The sequence below is a fragment of the Neoarius graeffei genome, chromosome 9 (assembly GCF_027579695.1).
Source record: "Neoarius graeffei isolate fNeoGra1 chromosome 9, fNeoGra1.pri, whole genome shotgun sequence".
NCBI classification, from domain to species: Eukaryota; Metazoa; Chordata; class Actinopteri; order Siluriformes; family Ariidae; genus Neoarius; species Neoarius graeffei.
Window position 1 is genome coordinate 78,587,487 of NC_083577.1, and position 19,474 is coordinate 78,606,960.

The window sequence follows — 19,474 nt, forward strand, 5'->3', positions numbered from 1 at the left end:
ACAAAGTATTAGTTTAAGGGTGTGCACACTTATGCAACCACCTTATTGTACGTTTTTTATTTTTTATATTTTTCCCCTGAACAGATTTGTTGGTTTTTCAATTGAATTGTACAGGTTATAGGTCACATTAAAGGTGGGGAAAGTTTTGAAATTATTTATCGTGATCTCATTTTTTTAACGGGGTGTGTAGACTTTTTATATCCACTGTAAATCAACGTCTGTGTGACATTCTGATCCAGTGTCGATTATTAAAAGCGCTGTACAAATAAAACTGACTTGAATGGAATTAAATGTGCGCTGACTTGGAAATTATGTTGCCAAGAAGTTCAGCATTATACTTATACTGCTTATAGATACTTATAATACAATATTAACATAATACAAAAACATATGAAGAAAATATGAATAAAATGAGACTGTCAATGACGGCGTAGCTCATTGACAGAAGGAACAATCTAAACTGGACCACCTTGCACAATACATGTTGCAAGTGATATACACTATATACAAGCGACATACTGTATATAGAAGGTATATCCACCCTAGGAATACTGACTTATTTGCCAGAAAGAATCCAAAACGGCGAGGAATTTTTGTTCTGAGAAGAAGCGATTTTGATTGAACTGCTGTTGAACATGAAGTCCATAACTTCATTAATATTTGTAATTAAGCAAATCTGGGTAGACGTTATATGCACCCTAGGTCCCCCTACCTTCATGCCAGAAAGACTCAAAATCGGTGAAGAATTGAGGGAGAAGAAGTGATTTGTGTAGAAAATGCTCATTAGGGATTGATTTAATTACTCCATCTCTTCATTATTAATTGCAATTATGCAAATGTGGGTAGAAGCTACGTATATGCAACCCAGGCAGACCTACCTTCCTGCCAAAAAGAATAAAAATCAGTGAAGAACTGAGAAAGAACAAGTGATTTTCATGAAATGTGGATGACACCGGATGGACGACGGACAAAACATGATGGCATAAACTCATCACCTGTCGGCCGGATGAGCTAATAATCAATGATAGAGCTGTTCAGATACGGTACCAGTCACAGATTTGTACGTCTACTCATTCATAGATTTTTCTGTATCTTGTATTTTCTACATTGTAGAACAACACTGAAGACATCAAAACTATGAAATAACATCTGGAACATATCTGGAATTATGTGGTAAATAAAAAAGTGTTAAACAAATTATGCTTGATATTTTAGATTCTTCAAAGTAGCCAGTGTTTACCTTGATGATGCTTTGTACACTATTGGCATTATCTTAACCAGCTTCATGAAGTAGTCATCTGGAATGCTTTTCAATTAACAGATGTGCCTCGTTAAAAGTAAATTAGTGCAATTTCTTGCCATCTTAATGTATTTGAGATCAAACAGTCTCATCTCATTCATCTCATCTCATTATCTGTAGCCGCTTTATCCTGTTCTACAGGGTCGCGGGCAAGCTGGAGCCTATCCCAGCTGACTACGGGCGAAAGGCGGGGTCACCCTGGACAAGTCGCCAGGTCATCACAGGGCTGACACATAGACACAGACAACCATTCACACTCACATTCACACCTACCATCAATTTAGAGTCACCAGTTAACCTAACCTGCATGTCTTTGGACTGTGGGGGAAACCGGAGCACCCGGAGGAAACTCACGTGGACACGGGGAGAACATGCAAACTCCACACAGAAAGGCCCTTGCCGGCCACGGGGCTCGAACCCGGACCTTCTTGCTGTGAGGCGACAGCGCTAACCACTACACCACCGTGCCGCCCCAATTGTGCTCATGTACTTCTCAATACCTCTGATACTGGTACTTATTAACCAGGCTTGTAGTACTTGAGTCCAGGACTCGCGCCCTAATTTTAAGGACTCGTGACTTGAGCACTGATGATTCGGACTCGTGCATTAACTGCATTCGGACTCATAAATTTTAGACGAGGACTCAGATTTTTTTCTTTATTTTTTGTAACATGCCATAATAATTTGGCATAAGATATTTATATCTACGTTAATTTTTATACTAATTTCGTGCAAAAGAATGCACATTCACCTGTTCAGGAACAAACTAACGTTAATGGCGCTAAAATGCCTGAAGAGACGCCCCTAGGATTGTCCGGTTTGCTTATACAGACTTCTCATGCAGTGGGAAAAAATGCACTGCTATGTGTTCCATATGTAGAAGAACTATCGAGGAGACGATGGGGACAACCTCGAACTTCAATCGTCATTTGGCAAGACTCCACCCAGAGAAGGAAGTGACACGCTATGTTCATTGCTCTGTTGATAGTGGGCAGGGCTTGCTTGCTGAGCGATGAACTAGCTAGTGTTAACCCTCTCTCATGTTATTTGCCCTGTTGATAGTGGGTGGGGTTTGCTGAGCAATAAACAAGCTTTTTATCTGTAGCCTGTTAACTAAAATGGGGCAGTCGAGCAGTAACGTTAGTCCCACACAGTAGCAGAGACAGTTTTACATAAAGGCAGCAACAGCCACTGTCAAATGCTGCGGTTGGAGTCTTGTTCTCGGACTCGACTCGAAAGTTTCTTTAAAGACTCGGACTTGACTCGGACTTGAACACTAGGGACTCGAGACTGGACTCGGACTCGAGGTTGAGTGACTCGAATACAACACTGTTATTAACTAGTACACTCATACCTGAGTCCACACACATACTCGTATGCGCACACATAACGTTTCAGAGATCTTGGCAACAATATTGCTCCATATTCAGAGTGCTACCATGGCAGAATAATAGCATAAGACGTCATACAGGACTTTATATGTGGTTCCGATATTATGGTTCATGTTTGATCTTCACATAGGTTCAGGTGAGCATAATGTATTAAAGAAGCTACTATAACCTGATGTGAAATAAGTAGAGTTGAAATTGAAAAATGGGATCTGGAAGACAAAGAGCAGGAAAAATACTGTGCACTGTGTATTGGGTCATATAGCTAATGACTGACACAATATACTCAGGTGCCAGTTTATTTATCATTTAATTTGTGCAATCAACTGGGGACTCAGTGGTGACATTAGGACTTTAACTACATATGAATAGGATGTGCGTACTATTCTTGTTTTGCTTTGTTTTTGTTAGAAACCATGCCAGGAAGGTTCAGAGAAGTGCATTAGGACTGAGATCCAGAGGGATGCAGCAAACAATTTCCACAAGCAGGAGCCATTTACTTTCATGTGGGTTCAACCAAGCATGGAGATATTCATTCATGCAGATATGAAGCTCATGAGACCAAGAAAGACCACATTTCGGTGATTCATTACAGCATTCATTCATTCATTCATTCATTCATCCTTAGTAACTACGTGGTGGTTTACATTAGAGCGCGTTTATTTTTGGTTAAACAGAACCAGGTAAAGTTGTTAGAAAATACAGCGGGAAAGCACAAAGAACATAACTGTCTGATTTAAGTCCAGTGCAGTACACATCTCTAGTTGAGACAAATTATGAAATAAGCATGTCTGGATTGGTTTAAATTGGTTTTATGGAGTAAATCTGAATACATATGAACATTATGTTTGGCTGTTTTTTTCATGGTATATCAGATATATTCCATTCAGCTACCATGATACTGAACGAGTCGAAGACGAATTCAATATCACGCTAGCCGAATAGAACATATCCAAACATACACACTCCTTTCGGGTGTTTAACGTGTCTTTCTCTTTCAAAATTCTCTCAAAATCTTCCGTATTTAACGCAGCAAACCTGGAGGCCATATTTGTTTACAAATTGTCCCAGTCGCTCGCTAGCATGGAAGTTTTACGTCTCTGACATGTCATGTCATGTTGTCTTGACAACCATGCAATATTGTAAACCATATTCAATGCTCATTCTCTATTAGGTAGAGTGATGTAATACACGTAGGATAAGTGATATGCTAACAATATTGAATGAAACAATGAATGAAACCTGCTAGAAGGTAATAGAACACGTGTTTGTATTCCATCGAAAAAGTGTCCTGTATGTATAATAATGACCGATATGTCACTGGTGAGGAAATTGATTAATTGTTTTGATAAATTTGGGTACTTTTTGTTTGTGAACGTGTCGATATAATAAAAAAAATGACACATTGGCTTGAAGATATGAAGTTTATCTTCTCGTGTTGAAAAACTTGTATTTTTCATCTGACATACGTTGCAGATCTGAGTGACGTATTAATCAAGTATACCTTGCACTGAGGGGCTGGGGTTGAAATTATGGATTCTCTGAGGTGACTGGTATCGTAGTATTTTCTGAGGGGTGAAGAAAATCAGAGGTGGACAAAGTACCCAACTCCATTACTTAAGTCAAAGTACAGATCCCACTGGTCAAATGTTACTCCAATACAAGTGAAAGTTGTCCAGTCAAATTTTTACTTAAGTTAAAGTACTGAAGTATTTGCTTTTAAAAATACTTAAGTATTAAAAGTACAGCCCTGTGATGACCTGGCGACTTGTCCAGGGTGTACCCCGCCTTTCGCCCGTAGTCAGCTGGGATAGGCTCCAGCTCGCCTGCGACCCTGTAGAACAGGATAAAGCAGCTAGAGATAATGAGATGAGATGAGATTAAAAGTATATTTTCTGTCAACGTATCGTTGCATTATTGCCACAACGCTTACAAAACCTAACGCTGTTACCAAGATAGAAATGTGAATTCACAAAATGAATGCATGCTGTGCCATCATGGTGGTTTAACATTAAGCTAGCTAGTCAGTGAAGCTCCATCTGACATGCTAGCAAACTCTTTTCAAACTCAAAATCATAGTAGCTAACGTTACTAGAAAAGAAAAATTTCTACATTCTGTTTATTTGGCAAGATGATGCTAAAATATATTTCTGAAAGGACTTCAGATAAGTTAATGTTATTCATGTTAGCGTAACTCCATGTTTACATGCTAACTAAAAGTGTCCAAGTTAACTAGCTATGTGTTAACGTTAGCCGTGGACAAAGCAATGGCAACTTGGCGGGCAAATCCATAGAAAGTCATTTGACTAACCAGGCTGCATAGCTATTGCAACGTTATCACTAGCTCTAAAGCACAGACAACTTCATTGCAAGCTTTCTCTTGGAATAAAATGTTTATATACCTCAATATGCCTCCGCAGGTTGGACGGCGAGTTTTTATAGGCCGTGATGTGCTCTATTTTCGGCAAACAGATCAAAAATTTTAAATGAAACGAATCTTTAATCCTTTCTGAAAACTGAAACATGGTTCTAGGTATGGCCATGAGTGTGTGCATTCCCCAGAAGAACCGCTTCCTTCTATTCTGCCATCAACTGATGGTGTTAAATAACGCTGCTGAGAAATCATTGAACTTGATTTTATACAGTCTATGGACGAGACGTGACCCTAGTGATTACTGATCGGCTGTCTCAGGCCATGTACACACGTAGCCGGGTATTTTTAAAACCGAACATTTTCCCCCCCTCCGTTTATAAAAATGTTTTATCCACACCACCTCGTCTTCGAAAAAAATCCCTTCCACACATAACTGAACATCTGCGTTTTCAATCACATTCATAAGCATTCTAAACCTGTAGATGGCATTATTTCCCCAAATCCTACCCCCTAATCACATCAGAATAGCCCTCTGTTGGCGTCACTTCTGCCTAAACATAAAACATGACACCAAGCTCGTTCGTCTGGACAGACTCGGGGACAGAATTGCTTCTAAACACAATTTTGGAGTATAAACTTCAAAAGACGCAAGAAAACGTTGATTGGGAATCTTATCAGTAGTTGGGCTTCTAAAATTAAACATGTAAATAGCACCTGCACAATAATTAACGCTTTCAAGGCACTACTCCGATCCATTACTCTTTGTCCATGCTTAATCTGGCTTCTGCAGTAAACAAAGGTCGCACGTTTGACGTCAGGGCAGATTTGTTGTCATTTTTTGGCGCAGATTGTGACGTTCTAAAACGCAAAACTCCGGTTATCTCTGTCTACACGAAAAGGCATACACGGAGTTTTCAAAAATCTTCACTTTGCCTGGAGTTTTTTTAAATATTCGTTTCTGATGTGTTTTCATGTGGATGACAGGCCAAAACATAAAAAAATATCTTCGATTTAGCAGATACCCGGCTACGTGTGGACGGGGTCTCAGTGTCACCTGCGAAAAAAACAATCACGTTTTAGAAAAGAAAAGAAAAAGCATCCACTTTCAAAGCTGCTTCATAGCAACAAGTAACGAGGACCTTGATAGAAATGTAGTGGAGTAAAAAGTACAATCTTTCAAATGTAGTGAAGTTAAAGTCATAAGTTTCCAAAAAAAATAATACTCAAGTAAAGTACAGATACTCAAAAAGTGTACTTAAGTACAGTACTCAAGAAAATGTACTTTGTTACTGTCCACCTCTGAAGAAAATAGTTCTATGCCAGTCACCAAAGAGAACCCATAATTTCAACCAGTGCCTCTCAGTGCGTAGTATATTTGATTTATATCCCTCATCAAAAAATTTCAAATTAAAAGTGTTGAGATTGAATCTCAGCATAAACTCACTGGAGGCAGCCATATTTGCTGTTTACGTCAGAGTGACCTTCGACCTGTGCATATGTAACGTACCATGCTATCGCCTGCCTCGCTAGGCATGATCATGATATGTCGAACTACACACACAGAAATGCTCACGGAGCCACAGCTGTGACTCGAGTCAGCTGTATAGCTTGAATTTGTGATGTCAGTTCATGGTATATCCAGGATATACCATGCCTGACTCACACCATATCCTTTTTTTTTTTAAATTTTGACGTCACACGATACATTCCTTAATCAATGGTGGTACTATTTTATGTCACATGAGCCATCCTTGGCCAAACCCTGCCAGGGAATTTTTTGATGAGGGATATAATTAACAGTTATTCCATGAAATCAAGTCGTACATTTGCTGATAAGGCTCAAGCCAGACTATAAGCCGTGTACGACGAGATTGAGTGGAATAACCGCTTATCATTTCTGCTTAGAATGCAAACAAACTGGCAAAATGACAGTCGCAATTTGTTAAAAATGTGATAATAATAATAATAATAATAATAATAATAATAATAATAATTCTTGAAAAATAGAAAAGACACTGATCATCAAATACTTTCATTCCATATTTTGTTGCTTTTTTTTGGGGGGGGTTTGTTTTTGAGTAGAGTTTTTATTTTGTCCTCGGTTGGTTCAGCAACACGCTCCGCCATTTTGTTTTTCTCTACTCACGGTATATGAGCTGATATCCTAGTAGTAGAGTAGCCAATCAGAACATGCGATTGCTCATATTCAGTGAATGTGGATAGAATAATTCCTGATATTTCAATCTGATTATGTCACTCCCAGTGTTTTCCTGCTGACTTGAGATGCGTGTTGTCAAAATGGCGAACTGGTTCAAAATGAAAATTCTTTTGATTCTCATCTCATCTCATTATCTCTAGCTGCTTTATCCTGTTCTACAGGGTCGCGGGCAAGCTGGAGCCTATCCCAGCTGACTACGGGCGAAAGGCGGGGTACACCCTGGACGAGTCGCCAGGTCATCACAGGGCTGACACATAGACACAGACAACCATTCACACTCACATTCACACCTACGGTCAATTTAGAGTCACCAGTTAACCTAACCTGCATGTCTTTGGACTGTGGGGGAAACCGGAGCACCCGGAGGAAACCCACGCGGACAACATGCAAACTCCGCACAGAAAGGCCCTCGCCGGCCACGGGGCTCGAACCCGGACCTTCTTGCTGTGAGGCGACAGCGCTAACCACTACACCACCTTGCCGCCCAAATTCTTTTGATTAACTTGCGTATTTCTTTGTGGATGTGTCCATATAATATAAAGAACGTTACAGGGTGGTGCGAAGATATGAAGTTTATCTTCTCGTGTTGAAAATGTTTGCTCACTCGTGAAATATTTTCAACACGAGAAGATAAACTTCATATCTTCATGCCACCGTGCAATATCCTTTCTCTATGTATATACACACACAAGTTCAATATCCATACTGGTATACTTTGAATTTGTTATTTCGGATCCCAGTCCAAGGATGATACTCATTATACAAGTGTTTCCCGAGAAATACTCTTCATCTCAGCCTTCTCTCTGTCAATTTATTATCCCCAAACAGACTCTGCTCTGCTCTATTCCTCTATACCAGCAGCAACAATAGCACAATTACTATGCTGGTTTTTTTTTTTTTGTTGGGCTTTTTTTTTTTTTTTTTTTGTATTCCTCTGTAACCAGAACAGCAGTGTGATTGATTATATTTTGCAGGGCGACCTAATATCTATGGGTTGTGTTCTGTGCAGTAGACAGCTCCCATTTGTATTTAGTGCTCCAACCAAGAATTTGGCGAGCCTCCAGAATAACACAACCCAGGTGCTTCAGGTTGCGATCTCATAATTGGAGGAGATGGAAGAAAATGATTGGTTTGCTGGATGTGTCACAAAATTTTACTTCCACACTTCTCCTGGGTTCATTTGGTGCATAAATCATCTGTGGAGAATTTGAATATAAGACCCATTTGGATGTTTTCTGACGAAAACAAAATGATATTTTGGAGACGCTGAATCTGTTTTATTTGCCACTGTATGTAACTGCTACCTCATGAAGCATGTGTACCAGCAGAGTAGAGTATCTGTTCCTGCAGAATAGGATCAGGTTCCCTTCTTTCTGTACATGTGAAGCCTGGGATCAAATAACAGAGCCGACACAAAAAAAGCTGCGACTTTCTTTCACATCATATAGCTTCGTTATTCGGTACTCTAAACACACCGGTCCAAATTTTTACATATGACTCAGCCGTAACGAAGCACATTATTAAATCCAGCGAATAATTCATCGATACAGGTGACACATACTGATCGCTGAGTGCCTCCATGAAGGCCTATTGTATACACATACACAAATACACACCGAGTCAAGCTTGTAGTACTCGAGTCTGACTCATGCCCTAATTTTAAGGACTCGTGACTTGGACTTGGACTCGTACATTAACTGCATTCAGACTTGTAAATTGGAGACGAGGACTCGGATTTTTTCTTTATTTTTTGCAACATGCTATAATAATTTGGCATCAGATATTTATATTTACATCAACATTATTTTTTATACTAATTTCGTGCAAGAGAATGCACATTCACCTGTTCATACGTCATGTTCAGGAACAAACTAACGTTAATGGCGCTAAAATGCCTGGAGAGAACGCTGCTTGGATTGTCCGCTTTGCTTATACAGACTTCTCGTGCTGTGGGAAAAAAATGCACTGCTATGTGTTCCATATGTAGAAGAACTATCGAGGAGACGACGGGGACGACCTCGAACTTCAATCGTCATTTGGTAAGACTCCACCCAGAGAAGGAAGTGACACACTATGTTCATTGCTCTGTTGATAGTGGGCGGGGCTTGCTTGCTGAGCGATGAACTAGCTAGTGTTAACCCTCTCTCATGTTATTTGCCCTGTTGTTAGTGGGCGGGGCTTGCTGAGCGATGAACAAGCTTTTTATCTGTAGTCTGTTAACTAAAATGGGGCAGTCGAGCAGTAACGTTAGTCCAATACAGTAGCAGAGACGCTTTCATATAAAGGCAGCAACAGCCACCGTCAAATGCTGCGGATGGAGTCTTGTTCTTGGACTCGACTCGAAATTTTCTTTAAAGACTCGGACTTGAACACCGGGGACTTGAGACTGGACTCGGACTTGAGGTTTAATGACTCAACTACAACACTGCACTGAGTTGCCAGGTGTAACAACCTAGTCACGAATAAACTGGCAACTCAGTGTAAGAGTTGCAGAGTTTTAACATTTCTTTTTCAGAATGTTACCAATTCTGACATGGAACTGACTGCAGTAACAGGTTGAATCATCATGACGGTGCCATAAATTATAATTTGTTATGGTACAATCAAGTAATTTTCTCTGAGCATAAACAGACAAATTAAACACTTACATAGGCGATGTGTAAATTTACACTCTTGACTCAATGGAATGCTTTCATGACCATTCTATACCCATAATCCTGGAAGCTGTTTTAACCATTTCTTTATGTTGGCTTATTGTGTAGACCTCATTGCAAAGGTTCTTGAAGCATGACTGCCTTATAAAAGAGCTCATGGAAGCTTCATTTTGTCGTGCTATACAGGTTTTTACCAGGTAATGTTTATCATAAGGTTCCAACACCTTTAGGAAGTTAAGAACCGTCAAATATCCAATTCAGGTGTTAGCTTCCTAAATGGGTTGGGACCTTATTTATTCTTATCGAAAGTCCTACATAGAACCTTACATCAAAAACTCAGCCTTTTTTTAAAAAAAAAAAAAATCTAATAGGGTTGGAATATTATCTGTTAGGGAAACATTGATTTTTTTTAACTTCTATGGAAACAATCGAATCCCCCATATTAGAAAGCAAGAAATTTAAAATAAAAATGACGTGAAAACCTTTTAATGGAGAGTTTATCAAAGAATGTGTCCTTAAAGGCTCTATAGCATGAACCATTTCTTCAGGAGATGCATGCTGGTTCTATGTAGAACTCTACAACACTGAGTCCCTATCAGATAAGGTTCCAGCCCCTTTATGAAGCTAAGAACAATTAGACCTCCATCCAGTCTTTTGGAAACCTAGTTCCTAAAGGGGTTGGAACCTTATATGATAAGGAATCCATGTTGTCCAGTTTTACATAGAATCTTCAAGGGTCTTGTATAGGGTTCTCTGAAGGTTCTATGTAGAACAATGGTGTTTTACCAGAAAAGATTGATCAGGTATGGTTCCAGTACCTAGCTATGAAGCTTTAAATATCTAGCCTGTAATAAGCTCTATTCCTAATGGGGTTGGAGCCTTATATGATCAAGAAACATGTTACAGAGTTCTAGATAGAGCCTTCAAAAGTTTCTCTAAATTTCTACCCTTGTAGAACTCTACAGCAACTTTAGGAAGTTAAAAATCCTCAAACCTCCAGTCTTTATGATCCCTTTTTACTTTTAAAAAAAAGTCTGTGGAATGCTTTGAGGTTGGTCCCAACAACAGCGAGTTTTTGTTTTCGAAATGATCGGAAACGATCGAATCCCCCATATTAGAAAGCAAGAAATTTAAAATAAAAATGACGTGAAAACCTTTTAATGGAGAGTTTATCAAAGAATGTGTCCTTAAAGGCTCTATAGCATGAACCATTTCTTCAGGAGATGTATGTGCACTTGTTTATGAGCTTTAAGACAAGCACCTAGCTATCTCCATGAATGATTTAACACTTGCCCTACATGGTGCGCCATAAGGCATCTGGAGGATTTAATTAAAATGAAATGATGCTCATTTTTTTTTCCTACGTGAGACACTTGACTTTGCATGAACACCCTTAGGAAAAAGATTTCTTTCAGGGTTCTTTGGGTAGTTAGCATTTCTTAGCTTACAAAAATGCTTTTGTATGGAATCTTGTCTAAAAGGGACAAGATTCTCTTGTACACTCGGAAAAAGCATGCTGAACTGTACCATCCCTTGTCATTGTGGTGGTGGTGGTGGTGGTTACCTTAATCACCTTTCACAAGCTCCCTTTAGGCTTTTACCTATCAGAAGGTGCATATGGTGCACCTTTAAATAAAGCTTTAATCTTTTTAAAGGTACACTATGGACCAGCCCGGCAACAAGGACAGGTAGGCTACAGTTTAGTATCCTTTTCTCTGAGACTGTAAGGTTCTTAAGAAATGGTTCTGCATGTTCTAAGAGTGTACCTGCTCGGGTCCTTGGAAACAGATCCTGCACACCGGCGTGCCCTCGGCATAGCTGATAAATGAGAAACGCTCATCCCGTTTGTCTTTGGAGAGCTCTGCCACCGCCGTGTCCAGCACTGAGTCCTCTGTAGACCGGCTCTGAGTGCTGGGAGCCTCGGTGTCTCTGTGTCCGCTCATGTCCCTGAGCAGCAGCACCTGCAGGTCCCGGAACAGCACACAGCAGCAACGGCCCTTCAGCATACCGCGACCACACTGCATCCGTCCCTCACCGTGAGAAGAAAAAGAGATCAGCCTGCAAGGACCCTGGATACTCAGCCTTCCTGGAGATATGGAAAGTTGAACGCTGCTCTCAGTAAAAAAAAAAAAAAAAAGGAACCACAGATATCCTGATATTCCTTAAATCCATTCAACTTTGTGCTCTGTTAAGACTATCTAAAACGTCTACCATGAGACCTTCATTATCATCACAAATGATATCCTATTCCCCCCCTTAAATCCAAGCAAGACTCATCACTTTATAAAATATTCATGAGTATATTTATATTATTATTATTATTATTATTATTAGTCAAAATCGAAATGAAGACTCACCTGTTTTTCCACAAATGATGAAAATTACAAAACAGCACACTCACTTATAAGAAAAATACACATAAATCTGACGTTTGTGTGCATTATGTGATTTGGGCATGCTGCATGAAAGAATTCCCAGGCTGGAATATGAAATGTCTATTTTCCAAGCAATCACTTCATGCAGCCTGGAATCTCAAGCACAGGATGTCTTTATGAGCTAAAAGAGCCCAGTTTTTCCAGCACTCTTTCTTCTGTGTGTAATCTTTGCTCTCTCTCTCTCTCTCTCTCTCTCTTTCTCTCCACGCTCCACACGCCTGGCTTGTCCTGTGCACAGCGTTAATATTCAGGCACAGGCTGTTTCAGGTGTTATTCTGCAGAAGCCGACTTGCAGCTGAAGCTCGACTCAATCCGTGCAGGTCCTCTTCCCTTCTCCAAACCTTGCTTCTCTCTGCAGGGGGTCTCTCCAGGCTTTAATAATCCAGGAACAGAGCGCGCTAGAGGCTCGGCTGGATCACCGGATGGCACCTTTAATGTGCAGGAGGGAAGGAAAGTGCGGCTGGTTGTGATGCTGCTGCAGCCTGTCGCTGCGGATTCAGCACCACGGCTTCCCGGGACAGATCCCGAGCCGAGCAGTGACGTCACACCAACCTCTGTGATGCAAGAGTGAGCCAGCCGGTGGGAGGGAGGGAGGAGGGGGGGGGGGGGGTGTCTCACACACACACACACACACACTGTGTAATTGAGTCGAACTTTATAGAACTATAGATTTGAATACATGAAATGTCCATGTGACATAATCTGGATTACTCCAGCTGTCTAACAGGGCTATTTACTGTATTTTTTATTATTTACTATTTACTCTTTGATCTCAGACGCATCAAGAAGGCAAGAAATTTCACTATAACTTTTGACGAGGCACCTGTTAACTGAAAAGCATTCCAGGTGACGACCTCATGAAGCTGGTGAAGATTGATTGATTGATTGATTGATTGATTGAAGTGTTTATTTCGAATATGAAAAGCAAAAAGAAAAATAAAATAAACATTTAAACATAATACAACCCCGATTCCAAAAAAGTTGGGACAAAGTACAAACTGTAAATAAAAACGGAATGCAATGATGTGGAAGTTTCAAAATTCCATATTTTATTCAGAATAGAACATAGATGACATATCAAATGTTTAAACTGAGAAAATGTATCATTTAAAGAGAAACATTAGGTGATTTTAAATTTCATGACAACAACGCATCTCAAAAAAGTTGGGACAAGGCCATGTTTACCACTGTGAGACATCCCCTTTTCTCTTTACAACAGTCTGTAAACGTCTGGGGACTGAGGAGACAAGTTGCTCAAGTTTAGGGATAGGAATGTTAACCCATTCTTGTCTAATGTAGGATTCTAGTTGCTCAACTGTCTTAGGTCTTTTTTGTTGTATCTTCCGTTTTATGATGCGCCAAATGTTTTCTATGGGTGAAAGATCTGGACTGCAGGCTGGCCAGTTCAGTACCCGGACCCTTCTTCTACGCAGCCATGATGCTGTAATTGATGCAGTATGTGGTTTGGCATTGTCATGTTGGAAAATGCAAGGTCTTCTCTGAAAGAGACGTCGTCTGGATGGGAGCACATGTTGCTCTAGAGCCTGCATATACCTTTCAGCATTGATGGTGTCTTTCCAGATGTGTAAGCTGCCCATGCCACACGCACTAATGCAACCCCATACCATCAGAGATGCAGGCTTCTGAACTGAGCGCTGATAACAACTTGGGTCGTCCTTCTCCTCTTTAGTCCGAATGACACGGCGTCCCTGATTTCCATAAAGAACTTCAAATTTTGATTCGTCTGACCACAGAACAGTTTTCCACTTTGCCACAGTCCATTTTAAATGAGCCTTGGCCCAGAGAAGACGTCTGCACTTCTGGGTCATGTTTAGATACGGCTTCTTCTTTGAACTATAGAGTTTTAGCTGGCAACGGCGGATGGCACAGTGAATTGTGTTCACAGATAATGTTCTCTGGAAATTTTCCTGAGCCCATTTTGTGATTTCCAATACAGAAGCATGCCTGTATGTGATGCAGTGCCGTCTAAGGGCCCAAAGATCACGGGCACCCAGTATACACTGTCGAACTCCTTTCTGATATTGCTCCACTATTTGTCGGCGCAGAATTAGGGGGATTGGTGATCCTCTTCCCATCTTTACTTCTGAGAGCCGCTGCCACTCCAAGATGCTCTTTTTATACCCATGTTAATGACCTCTTGCCAATTGACCTAATGAGTTGAAATTTGGTCCTCCAGCTGTTCCTTTTTTGTACCTTTAACTTTTCCAGCCTCTTATTGCCCCTGTCCCAACTTTTTCTGAGATGTGTTGCTGTCATGAAATTTCAAATGAGCCAATATTTGGCGTGAAATTTCAAAATGTCTCACTTTCGACATTTGATATGTTGTCTATGTTCTATTGTGAATACAATATCAGTTTTTGAGATTTGTAAATTATTGCATTCCGTTTTTATTTACAATTTGTACTTTGTCCCAACTTTTTTGGAATCGGGGTTGTACATAGAAATACACTACCGTTCAAAAGTTTGGGGTCACTTTGAAATGTCCTTATTTTTGAAAGAAAAGCACTGTTCTTTTCAATGAAGATCACTTTAAACTAATCAGAAATACACTCTATACATTGCTAATGTGGTAAATGACTATTCTAGCTGCAAATGTCTGGTTTTTGGTGCAATATCTCCATAGGTGTATAGAGGCCCATTTCCAGCAACTATCACTCCAGTGTTCTAATGGTACAATGTGTTTGCTCATTGCCTCAGAAGGCTAATGGATGATTAGAAAACCCTTGTACAATCATGTTAGCACAGCTGAAAACAGTTTAGCTCTTTCGAGAAGCTATAAAACTGACCTTCCTTTGAGCAGATTGAGTTTCTGGAGCATCACATTTGTGGGGTCGATTAAATGCTCAAAATGGCCAGAAAAATGTCTTGACAATATTTTCTATTCATTTTACAACTTATGGTGGGAAATAAAAGTGTGACTTTTCATGGAAAACACAAAATTGTCTGGGTGACCCCAAACTTTTGAACGGTAGTGTACATATTCGAAAAGGAGTGAGAAGAAGTATAACTTATAAACTCCCACCCCTTCTCCTTAAATAATGAATAACAATAACAAGCTTCCTTGTTACCTGTCTAGACTCTCATGCCTGATACTTATAGATAAATAAAATGCATTTCTGACTTTGTATTTAGAAAAACCGAAATGTAATTTATATATATCCATACCCATATATACAACCCCAATTCCAAACAAGTTGGGACAAAGTACAAATTGTAAATAAAAACAGAATGCAATAATTTACAAATCTCAAAAACTGATATTGTATTCACAATAGAACATAGACAACATATCAAATGTCGAAAGTGAGACATTTTGAAATTTCATGCCAAATATTGGCTCATTTGAAATTTCATGACAGCAACACATCTCAAAAAAGTTGGGACAGGGGCAATAAGAGGCTGGAAAAGTTAAAGGTACAAAAAAGGAACAGCTGGAGGACCAAATTGCAACTCATTAGGTCAATTGGCAATAGGTCATTAACATGACTGGGTATAAAAAGAGCATCTTGGAGTGGCAGCGGCTCTCAGAAGTAAAGATAGGAAGAGGATCACCAATCCCCCTAATTCTGTGCCGACAAATAGTGGAGCAATATCAGAAAGGAGTTTGACAGTGTAAAATTGCAAAGAGTTTGAACATATCATCATCTACAGTGCATAATATCATCAAAAGATTCAGAGAATCTGGAAGAATCTCTGTGCGTAAGGGTCAAGGCCGGAAAACCATACTGGGTGCCCGTGATCTTCGGGCCCTTAGATGGCACTGCATCACATACAGGCATGCTTCTGTATTGGAAATCACAAAATGGGCTCAGGAATATTTCCAGAGAACATTATCTGTGAACACAATTCACCGTGCCATCCGCCGTTGCCAGCTAAAACTCTATAGTTCAAAGAAGAAGCCAGATCTAAACATGATCCAGAAGTGCAGACGCCTTCTCTGGGCCAAGGCTCATCTAAAATGGACTGTGGCAAAGTGGAAAACTGTTCTGTGGTCAGACGAATCAAAATTTGAAGTTCTTTATGGAAATCAGGGACGCCGTGTCATTTGGACTAAAGAGGAGAAGGACGACCCGAGTTGTTATCAGCGCTCAGTTCAGAAGCCTGCACCTCTGATGGTATGGGGTTGCATTAATGCGTGTGGCATAGGCAGCTTACACATCTGGAAAGACACCATCAATGCTGAAAGGTATATCCAGGTTCTAGAGCAACATATGCTCCCATCCAGACGACGTCTCTTTCAGGGAAGACCTTGCATTATCCAACATGACAATGCCAAACCACATACTGCATCAATTACAGCATCATGGCTGCGTAGAAGAAGGGTCCGGGTACTGAACTGGCCAGCCTGCAGTCCAGATCTTTCACCCATAGAAAACATTTGGCGCATCATAAAACGGAAGATACAACAAAAAAGACCTAAGACAGTTGAGCAACTAGAATCCTACATTAGACAAGAATGGGTTAACATTCCTATCCCTAAACTTGAGCAACTTGTTTCCTCAGTCCCCAGACGTTTACAGACTGTTGTAAAGAGAAAAGGGGATGTCTCACAGTGGTGAACATGGCCTTGTCCCAACTTTTTTGAGATGTGTTGTTGTTGTGAAATTTAAAATCACCTAATTTTTCTCTTTAAATGATACATTTTCTCAGTTTAAACATTTGATATGTCATCTATGTTCTATTCTGAATAAAATATGGAATTTTGAAAATTCCACATCATTGCATTCCGTTTTTATTTACAATTCGTACTTTGTCGCAACTTTTTTGGAATCGGGGTTGTATATACACATAAGCATAAACACATATGTATACACATACATACATATCTACAGTTAGGTCCATAAATATTTGGACAGAGACAACATTTTTCTAATTTTGGTTCTGTACATTACCACAATGAATTTTGAACAAAACAATTCAGATGCAGTTGAAGTTCAGATTTTCAGCTTTAATTCAGTGGGTTGAACAAAATGATTGCATAAAAATGTGAGGAACTAAAGCATTTTTTACACACAATCCCTTCATTTCAGGGGCTCAAAAGTAATTGGACAAATTAAATAATTGTAAATAAAATGTTCATTTCTAATACTTGGTTGAAAACCCTTTGTTGGCAATGACTGCCTGAAGTCTTGAACTCATGGACATCACCAGACGCTGTGTTTCCTCCTTTTTAATGCTCTGCCAGGCCTTTACTGCAGCGGTTTTCAGTTGCTGTTTGTTTGTGGGCCTTTCTGTCTGAAGTTTAGTCTTTAACAAGTGAAATGCATGCTCAATTGGGTTTAGATCAGGTGACTGACTTGGCCATTCAAGAATATTCCACTTCTTTGCTTTAATAAACTCCTGGGTTGCTTTGGCTTTATGTTCTGGGTCATTGTCCATCTGTATTATGAAACGCCGACCAATCAGTTTGGCTGCATTTGGCTGGATTTGAGCACACAGTATGTCTCTGAATACCTCAGAATTCATCCGGCTGCTTCTGTCCTGTGTCACATCATCAATAAACACTAGTGGCCCTGTGCCACTGGCAGCCATGCATGCCCAAGCCATCACATTGTTTCTGCCGTGTTTTACAGATGATGTGGTATGCTTTGGATCATGAGCTGTACCACGCCTTCGCCATACTTTTTTCTTTCTATCATTCTGGTAGAGGTTGATCTTGGTTTCATCTGTCCAAAGAATGTTCTTCCAGAACTGTGCTGGCTTTTTTAGATGTTTTTTTAGCAAAGTCCAATCTAGCCTTTTTATTCTTGAGGCTTATGAGTGGCTTGCACCATGCAGTGAACCCTCTGTATTTACTTTCATGCAGTCTTCTCTTTATGGTAGATTTGGATATTGATACGCCTACCTCCTGGAGAGTGTTGTTCACTTGGTTGGCTGTTTTGAAGGGGTTTCTCTTCACCATGGAAATTATTCTGCAATCATCCACCATTGTTGTCTTCTGTGGGCGTCCAGGTCTTTTTGCATTGATGAGTTCACTAGTGCTTTCATTCTTTCTCAGGATGTACCAAACTGTAGATTTTGCCACTCCTAATATTGTAGCAATTTCTCGGCTGGGTTTTTTCTGTTTTCGCAGCTTAAGGATGGCTTGTTTCACCTGCATGGAGAGCTCCTTTGACCGCATGTTTTCTTCACAGCAAAATCTTCCAAATGCAAGCACCACACCTCAAATCAACTCCAGGCCTTTTATCTGCTTAATTGAGAATGACATAACGAAGGAATTTCCCACAGCTGCCCATGAAATAGCCTTTGAGTCATTTGTCCAATTACTTTTGGTCCCTTTAAAAACAGGGTGGCACATGTTAAGGAGCCGAAACTCCTAAACCCTTCATCCAATTTTAATGTGGATACCCTCAAATGAAAGCTGAAAGTCTGGAGTTTATGTCCATGTCCATTACATAACTATAACCTGAATATGTTTCAGTAAACAGGTAAAAAAAAACAAAATTTGTGTCAGTGTCCAAATATATATGGACCTAACTGTACAGACATATACACATACGTATGCATCCCTATATACACACACCTCCCCATACATACATACCCATATAAAATATATCTATTATAAGCATACACCTTCACATACAGTACGCATGCACAACCCACACACACAGACACGAAAAGTAACAGAAAAGTGTTCTCATAACACTTAGTGCTACCCATCACCTCCCTCATCCCTGTACCTCTTGAAAATAGTATCTTTGAACCTCATTTTAAACTGTTTCATGTTTGGACGCTGCTTCAACTCCATGGTGAACCTGTTCCATAGTCTCACCCCGCTAACTGAAACACGAAAACTTTTCCTGTTTTTACGAAATAAAGTTAAATTAAAGTTAATTTTTCCCCTTAAATTATACCTCCCCTCATGGATACTGAATAATTTTTGTATATTTATTGGTAATAGATTATTTTTAGCTTTGAACATTTTTTGAGCTGTTTGATAATCCGCTATGTCTGTAAATTTTAGTAATTTGGACTGTAAAAATAATGAGTTTGTTTGTTCCTGATAGCCAACGTTGTGAATGATCCATATTGCTCTTTTTTGAATAATGGTCAGTGGCCGTATTGATGTTTTGTAATTGTTGCC

The 19,474-nt window shown here is 39.8% G+C and overlaps 1 protein-coding gene across 1 annotated transcript in view; it reads right to left on the bottom strand.

Moving 5' to 3' along the window:
- marchf4b (membrane associated ring-CH-type finger 4b) overlaps positions 1-11,958 on the bottom strand; it is a 76,775-nt gene extending 64,817 nt beyond the window's left edge. The window contains exon 1 of the mRNA XM_060928873.1: positions 11,701-11,958. Coding sequence (XP_060784856.1) covers positions 11,701-11,958 — 258 coding nt within the window. The remainder of the gene's footprint in view (positions 1-11,700) is intronic.
- Between the last annotated feature and the right edge of the window lie 7,516 nt (positions 11,959-19,474).